This window comes from Morone saxatilis, unplaced genomic scaffold, assembly GCF_004916995.1.
Source record: "Morone saxatilis isolate NCDOM2014 unplaced genomic scaffold, NCSU_SB_2.0 Contig2, whole genome shotgun sequence".
NCBI classification, from domain to species: Eukaryota; Metazoa; Chordata; class Actinopteri; family Moronidae; genus Morone; species Morone saxatilis.
This window is the reverse complement of record NW_023339762.1, coordinates 25270843-25280026: the sequence shown is the minus strand read 5'-3', so window position 1 is coordinate 25280026 and position 9184 is coordinate 25270843. Positions and strand designations below refer to the sequence as shown.

Here is a 9184-nt window from a genome sequence, read left to right as displayed (position 1 = left end):
CAACACTTCCAAAGTCCCGCCCCTTTTTGGTACCTTAGCCAACTTCCTCCTTTTCTTGTACTTAGATTTTGATAACTATCTTCAAAATGTGGTTGTCTTTTCAACATAGATGAGATTAGCATGTAGCATTTGTAAGTACTGGAAAGGAGGAAGTTGGCCAAGGTACCAAAAAGGAGCGGGACTTAGGACAGGTCAATTACAGATGGCCTTCAGTTGATCCGGTGGCTGAACATAACTGACTTTAACATCTGTGTTTTTCATGCCACCTTACATCTGGAGAAGTATTTTGGGCATAATTCTGGCTCCAGGCAGATTTGACTACTGTGAGTTTTTTATATGTACAGTGTGTCTACTAAAAAGTCTAAATCTAAATCTAAATAGCCACACACACCTCACTTAACTTTTTTACGAGCTGTGACCCAATATTTTTCTAATTTTGAATTTTTCTGTCAATGTTCATTTGAAGGTTTTGGGTTTAGGTTGGGTTTAAGTCACGTTGCTGATATGGGCCTATAAAACCCATGCATGCACTGTATATGATTTAATTTATACAAACAATGTCGGCATGCCTTCGTTTTGAAGTTTTTCACAGATTTGCATTATCGTTTCTGCGCTGAGCCTCACAACAGCCTCACATAGTGCACGTTAAACTAACTTATGGTCTCTACAATATACGTAGCTGTTTGTCTTAATTCCTCAAAGCCTGACATGTTCATACATTTAATAGCCATGAGTGGAATTGCACAAGTGGAAAAAAGATAACACAGTAAAGCTGACACACACTGAGGAGCAATCTCGAACAGAAACAAAAAAATTATAATAATGACAAGAGATCCTGATTTGCGTTGAAGTAAAATAAGTCAGAATTTGTTGGAGTTCCAAATTTCATGCAGGGATTTCTTGCATATTTTCTTAGCTGAAATTCTGAAAGGAGCAAGTGAAAATGCCCCAAACCAGCCTGGGATGCAACTGTAATCTATCAACTTGCACATTTTCAGCAAATATTTTACCATGTAATTGTTTTTAGATTGTTTTCATTTATTTAAGATTATTACATTTGGAATTGTATCCAGATTTGTGGCCTGACTGTGACTTCATGTGTAAAATGCTTATTGTCACTATTAAGCTTTGCACAGGTAATTGAGACATCAAAATATTCAATAGTTGCCTGATGGAAGAGAAAAATAATAACCTCTATAACAGATCTATAATAACATAAAAATGCACAGCTTGGACAGAAGGAGGTGATTGTATGTTGTTTATCACTCTTTGTGTGTGAATGAAATAGCTACAAACTAAATTTACAGGTAAGTGATTCAATTTAAGGCCACATGCAAGTTTGTATATCTCTGTGTTTGTATTACAGAAACACTGAATTCAGCATCTCCCTCCAATGGGTTAGAGCTCTGTCTTCAAGGCTGGATCCCATCACCAGTTCATACCTCCTCAATCTGTGCCAGGCAACTCTGCAGCACACCCACAGGACTAAACAGAACACATCTAAATACTTCCCAGACGTCAGTCCCTCAGGTATTCTCTGCAACTCATCCCCCACTACTCGTGCCCATATGTTCTGGTCCTGTGCAAAGCATCAAGAATTTTGGTGTCTCAGCTTTAAAACAATCTCCGAAAGAGAAAATGCTCACCCAACTACCTTTAGTCACTGGATCAAAGACCTACTTTTGTACTTTTTTTAAGTTAGAGAAAACAAGATACTCATAAAGGGGCTCCACAAAGGCTTTTCATAAAGTACGGAATCCCTTTCTTAACCATATTAAAGAGAAAATCCAATTACCCACCGTTCCATAAAAAAACACAAAGTCAGAAGTAGCCATGCTCGCTGCCCTGCGTCTTTTCTATTCTTTACAAATACATATTCAATTGCCTATTATATTCTTATGTTGTCTTTAACTTTTATTTTAGGTAACTGTTTTTTTTTATTGTATGTTGTTTTTTTCAACTATCACTATGTACTTATACATTTTCTTTTCTTTTGTCTTTTTATATACATAATATGTTACTGAATATATCATACAGTATTGTACCATTTTTTCATCGCAATGAACAAAGTTATATATAAAAAAAAAGTTATTTTGACAGTTTTTGAATATGCAATTTGGGCCAAAAGCTAAGTTATAAAAATAACACTTTAAATGCAGGCTGCGGGTAAGAGATGCATACAACAACTGAAGAGGGAAGAGAAAAACAGTAGTTATCAGTTTGCCTTGAAGGTTGAAGTTCAGTTCATGTACAATGCTCTCGCTCTAGCTCATTGGTGTTTGAAAGGAGCATTGATGGAAGAGAGAGAGAGAGGTGTAGCTATGGTACAAAGTCAGCTGAAGTTTCTCGATACAATAATCCAATGTATAGTCTCTCTCGCTGCATCTGGTTGGTCTCTGAGGTGAACCACGCAGGCCCACTGGAGCACATCACAGGCTTTCTGGGCAGAGATTTGGCAAAGCCACAGTGATGTCCTCGCTCCCGGTGTAGAAAATTCCTTAGAAAAGAAATTTATCTAATATACTGATCGTACATCAATTTAGTCTCTTCCAAAAACATGAAGTATCAAAGCATTGATCTAAGATGCCATCAAGAGATTTCAAGAAGTCTCAGCCTTCCTGACTGATGGAGAATTGGGGAATCTGAGGACATGGAGCTCCCAAATGAGCTTTATTTAATTTTAGCAGAAAGTCCTTATGCTCCTAAAATCACCATGAATACTGTTACTGTACCTACAAATTGTCCGTTTACGCCTCTCCCTGCAGCTCAAGGGAGATCATGATACCAATTCCTTATCAGTATCAACAGGGACACCTTCACCCCACTGTCTTCTTCTCAGCTTTTGGGCTCCAAGTCTTTCTTCCTCCCCTTCCTCCAATACGAAACACTACAGTCTGGAAGATAGAAGAGAAACTTCATTAATCATTTGCACTCCCATAAATATTATTCTGTGTCTCTTTTCAGGGCCACATGTTTTACTGTCACATTATGAATGCTTCTCGATATGGATGTATAGTATGAGCCTTGGGACCAGAGCTCTCAGGTTTCACCGTGTTGAGGAGTCACATACAAAGTATTTGCAACTGTATGTAACTTAATTTGTACCTTTTTTATGTATGTAATGTATTTTGAGGTTTTATTACGCAGTCACAGAACTGTGAACATCACCAAACGCAGATTCAACTGTAACAGCAGCCTCAAATACGAGTGGGTCAAAAGCACGTGAGCCACCATGTTTCTATAAGTAGAACAACGCACCATGGAGTATGAAAACTGGAATGTTTCACTTTTTGCGTTGCAATACCAAACTGCTGAGAAAACGTGCTTTTAATGAGTTAATAGAGGAGAAGCAACAGGTTTGCAAGTGTATACCACCTGTATACTCACTCAGCCGAGGAGACATATAGCGATATCTTGCTGCTCATCACTTCCCCATCTGCTACGGAAATGTGTCATGTGTTGGCTGTTGAAGTGATGGTTGTCTGTGCTATTGCAGTCAGTGATTGTGATGCACGCTGCCATTTGATATTAGAAATGAAAGCTTTAAATGTTGACCTGCCTTATTAAATCTGTCTTGCAGAGGTCAAATGGGCTGAATTAAAGTGCACATGAGACATGTAACAGTATAGCACTGTTCCTAATAAATGCAGTCACATGTGTTCAATCCCCTCATGTTAGGGCCTCTCTAACAGGAAACACTAAGTTTGGTTACGTTCTGCGATTGGGGGAATGTCATCTTGGTAATGCCCGGGGTAGCATTATTGTAGCAGATGCCCATATTATCCAAACGTTCTGGTTTTCTTCTAACAAACACATTGCATTCCATGTCCGTGATGCTAAGGTATGTTTGAGCCATGTCCTGGGGCGGCGTGGAGGCTTGGGCTCATCAAAAACAACTGAAGTGAGGCCTCCTGGTTGTGCTTTGAGTACCATTATGGATATGTTGGATACGTCGATGCCAAAATAAGCTTCAACAACACATCTCGTCTCTTTGCATTGCAGATGCACACAAAGGTTGTTGACAGGGAGCCATACAGGGCCGACATATAGAGGGATGGCATAAAAAATGCCTCGCCACCCTGGTTTGGTGTCCATTGCTGTCAAATTTAACACATTAATTTCTAATTATTTGAAAAATTGCCCGCATTTTAGACTAAGTGACAGGCTTAAGATAAGGGAAAAAATATGTATTTAGAAAAATGTCTGAACATTTGGAAATAAAACAATTTATTGCTTTCAAATGAAATACCTTCATTTGAAGGCTTTTCCAAGCAAATATAAATAAATATATGATTGTTTGCAATTAAATCAGCATATATTTCTGCTACCCTTTAAAGTCTCCATGCCCCCACCTGAAGATTTCTCTGTGCTCTGCTCTATGAGTCTACACAAACAGAAAATGAACGACAGATGCTTTCAGCACACTCAACAAGTAGTGCTGCACACCGTATGGAAGGGGTTACAAATGTAAATAGTTTTACAAGACTGCAAGACTGAAAAGAAGCTTAAATTTAAATTGTCTGGAAAACAGGGCAGCTTGATAGCTCACCTGGTAGATCTGGCGCCCCATGTATCAAGACTGAGTCCTTGCTGCAGCAGCAATCGGTTCGACTCTTTACTGCATATCATCCCCTTTTCCTATCACTCTTAGGCTGTCACTATCAATAAAAAGGCAGTAAAAATCCCCCCAACATCCCAGTCCTGCTCCAGTGCACTATTGCACAACTAAATCTCCCTTCAAGCTACTGCATGAATGAAAAAGTTCTGCATTTTAGTAACGGTTTGATTTACCTCATTCCCATGATTCTGGCAGTTTTACACCTGCGTGGTAATAAAAATGCCATTTTGGTATTTTCTACTGCTCGTGCTATTGTGTGCCATGGTGTGTGTGCCAATGTTTTTGACAGGTAGGGAGATCAAATATCAGTGATGAGTTCTTCTTCTGCGTGCAGAATAATCATTTCTGGAGCCACAAAATCTTGTTTAAATGGTGAGGCAAAGACTCAAGCACGACCCAGAGCATCAAAGGTTTGGCTATGCTTCGAGTGAGAGCAAAAGAGGACACATACACAACGTCCCCCCCAGTGGATGTAATGCTGAGCAACAACTAATAATGTACTCTCCTGACCATAGTCTGTTCATGTCTAAATCTAATCCAGCACTTGATTTGGCCCCTGACAGGTCTAAATATACCCCCCTCCCCATTTTCTTATTAGGTCCTAACAAGGAGTCCTATTGTGAGAACCACGTAGACTCCAAGGTACCAAAAGTTCAATAGGCATGTAGATAAGAAACAAATATTGACATGCTGCAATGTCCTGTCTGTGCAGTTTAGACTAGCTGGTTGTTTTCTTTGCTTTAAATTGTTCTTTACACAGCCCGTTCTGTTTGTGTGCCTGTCCCTGTGATTATAGTGCATTCACATTAGACAATAGAACAAGTTCTTAGTTGCAGCCTGGAGTCATTGTAGGGTTTCCTTTGTTATACTCACAGTCCTGCTGCACTTCTTTGCTGGCAAAGCACTCGCTGAAGAGGCAGTGCATGGTGTGGCAGAAGTTGTCCAGGAGGGATTTTGGGGAAGCATATCGCCATCTGGACTCTGGCACTCTGTCGTGCTCTTCTGTCAAATCATCCCAAGTGTCCTGGATAACCTCTGGAAGCTCCTGCTGGAACACCTGGACACACACCCCCACACACACACGGGTGAGAGACAGCCAGGTGGGATAAATATGGAGTAAATGGATATGGATCTATCTATAAAAATGTCAATATATTGCAAGAAATACATCAACAGCACTCAACAATGTAAAAAAATGTAAAATAATATATATAAATATGTAAGCATCTTAAAATGTGATATTTATGGTGGTTATGTAAGGTCAATACGCACAAGAATATCATGTCTTGATGGAAGAAAAAGCAGAAAAACTTCCCTAAACAGCGGAAAAGGGAAGATTGATTGCCCAGCGATCACTTTTTCCTACATCTTTCAACCATTTACACTGAGAGAAAGCCAACAGATGCTTTTAATCCATAATATTTTAAAGTGTCCAACCACGCTGAACTTGCGACTCCTTCAGACTTAGGTTCCTCCTCACAATCCTACACACTGGTTCTTTAAAGTCTGGTACTGGTACCATTTAAAGCCATTTAGCGTCAATGTTATCACTCATAGTGATAAGATAAAATTTGTGAACGTGGCCCTGGTCTTGGGGTATTCTGAGGTGTTGGGAAGTCGGTTGTAGCAAACCCCACTGATGTCTACTTGGCATGTGTATTTAACATTTACGTAAGAGGAAGAACAAACCAGATATGGATCACAATTTCAGCATCAGAGCTGGCTGCGATCAGTGCAGACTCACTGTCTGCTGACTTTAGACTCACTGTCTGCTTCAACACAAGGCCAAAGGGCATTGATGGCGGATAGGTTGTAAACAAAACTCCCCATGCACTGCCAACAACAGTCAGGTGCTGGTAGGTCGCAGGACCATGTAATTAAAAATCAGAATGAACCACCGCACACTGGAGTGACTTTACTGTGATTAATTTAAGAGCGAACAACTTGCTTGCAGCTTCCTCAGGTTCGCTCAGCAAAATTGCATGAGCACTCACAGGTGTGCTAAATAGCCCGCATCTGGGTCACATGACCAGTCAGGTGCCATCACAGTCTTATGTTTTTATATATATTTTTTAGAAATGTAAGAGCATAGCAAAAACATGAAATACAAAAAATGCATATTGCAAAATGCAAAGCAAGATACATTTAGGAACAGCATGATCTAACAGAATTACAAGAATTACACATTACATAATGTAAATGTACAGCTGAAATATCCTGTAGGTCCTACCACTGTCCCTCTACACCGTTAAATTGGAAGGCCAGGGGATCCAGGTGCGGCCTATTTGGCACACCTGTGAGTGCTCATGCAATTTTGCCAACTGTATGCATTTAAATGTCAAAAAGTCCATGTCTGACATTTGAAAACTGGTCTATTAAGTGTTTTTTTTTTATTGTTGCTACTGCTGGGCCAACATGATTTAACACAGAGCACAAAGAGGACACATGATTTTCGATCACATACCAACACTGATGAGTCACCATTAATGAAACATCCCTCATATGCACTTCACTGAATGATCAATCAGTGTCCTAAGTTCACCTTCACTGAACTCCTGTTGGATCGTAAATAGAAGCCGCATTTAATCTTGCAGTGATAAGACCATTCATTCCCAATATTGATAAATAGGATCAATGTGACATCCGTCTCCTGTCAAATATCCTATGACCCTTACAGTCAGAGGGAAATTCACTTACTGACTGAATTGCTTCATTTGAAAAGGAATTTGATAGAGCTGTGGTACAGATACATGGACCAAAGCTCTATTCAATTCCTCTTCAAATAAAGAGGAAGTTCAGGAGGAATTTAATAGAGCTGCGGTGCTGATATGTGAACTCTAACTTACCTCAGTGGGATGCGAATGTACAAAGACTCCCTCTGCATCCCTGAAGCGTATTTCCAACTCAGCCGTGTATGGACGCGAAGGATGTCTCTCTGGCATAACCCGGAGGATCTGAAATTTCAATTTGTCCTTAGTCAACAAGCTTAATGACCTTCTCCATGCAGACCTTTGACTCGGGCAAAATTAAATGTGTTAAACGTGTGTCAAATGTTACTCGTATTAACAGCATTAATGACAGTGACTACTGGGCGAGAAAGAGAGGTCAGATTCAGATTTTTTATTTCAGTTTATAAATCATTGTATGCCTCCATACGTATGCATCCAAATAATTCTTAATGATCCCCCAAAGTGACAAGATTTGATGTTAGTCACATAAAAAACAAGCAGCCTAGCAGTAGCAGTGACAATTAGATAAGATGATTCACAGAGAATATATTGGCTAACACTTTGATAATCTATTAATTATCAATGGTACGTCAGCTGTTTTTTTGTGTTTGTTGTTTGTGGAAGAAAACTAAGAGTAAATTCAACGTAAGTGGTAACACATTGTAAATAAGTTTGGAGAAATCCTGTCTATGAGTGTAATATATTAACTAGTTTTAAGTTAAATTATCTGAATGTAACAATAAATACTAAGTTACTTATATTCAAATCAAATATATTTAATGCTTAAATTGTTTGAGTTAATAAACTTTTATGGTTTAAGGCAATCAGTTTCCTTACAAAGTTTGAGTTGAACTAACTTATTGGGTTTTACAGCGTAGTACTGCAACATCCTTGTTGTTATTAATGATGTTTTCTTTCTTGTTTACTCTTTACAAATGTTTTTCTTTATCTCTTTCAGTCTCATTTTTTAATTTATTTCCATTTTTACACCATTGTGTTATTTTATTCCTTTTTTTAATTTACTTTCGAGTTACTGTCATTGTTGTATTCGTAATTTGTACAACTCACACTGTCATTTTTACTGGCTTTATAATGGGGGGGGGGTGGTCAACAGGTAAGTTAAGCTTGTTCAGGGGTGGGAAGAAGCATTGTTAAAACTGACAATTCCTTGTGTACTGTTATTCCGACTATGTACAACAAGTTGGATTTTTTTTCAATAAAACATTGGTTAAAAAATATGAAAGATGAATCTAATGTGTGATGAACCCAATGAAATCAACTATTGGTGGTCAGCAAACCATGCCCATTGGTGCTGAGAGCTGTACTGGTGTGACCCAGTAGACTCGTGCAGCTCAGAATACCACTGAGTATTAGGTTAAGTGTGCATTAAGTGCGGTTTAAGGGTGTTGTCTGTTTTCCTAAGTGCTACGCATTTGTTAAATGTGAACGGACGTGTGGGTGTGGAAGAAGAAGAAGGAGGAGGAGAGGACTCTCCAACACCAAAGACACTTTAACTTCACTCAATTGGCAATTAAATGTGATCATTTAATTGTGAGGATTAAACGGGTTGAAGCCCCAGGTACTGAGTTTTTTTTTAATAGAGAGGCCCTGCCCAACTAATTCAACCTTTGTGCTCAGGTGAGCAGAACATGCTACTTTATCTTTTACCTGAGGGCGAAATGTGAGTGTAGGTGTGTGGTATGGCACTACTTTAAGCTCCTGTGTTTTGGAAAAGGAAAAAAAACTGACCAGTCCCTAGCCAGCATACAGTATGTGCCTGTTCCCTTAATCTGTCAATGACTGACATGTGGTTTTAAAATAATTATTTTTATTGATT

The 9184-nt window shown here is 39.0% G+C and overlaps 1 protein-coding gene across 1 annotated transcript in view; it reads right to left on the bottom strand.

Annotated features, from left to right (window-relative positions):
• Positions 1–6: 6 nt before the first annotated feature.
• The window catches only part of il34 (interleukin 34), a 35999-nt gene continuing 26821 nt past the window's right edge, over positions 7–9184 (bottom strand). The window contains exons 6-8 of the mRNA XM_035665845.1: positions 7465–7572; positions 5492–5675; positions 7–2894 (exon numbers count right to left, since the gene is read on the bottom strand). Coding sequence (XP_035521738.1) covers positions 2836–2894; positions 5492–5675; positions 7465–7572 — 351 coding nt within the window. The 3' untranslated portion in view covers positions 7–2835. The remainder of the gene's footprint in view (positions 2895–5491; positions 5676–7464; positions 7573–9184) is intronic.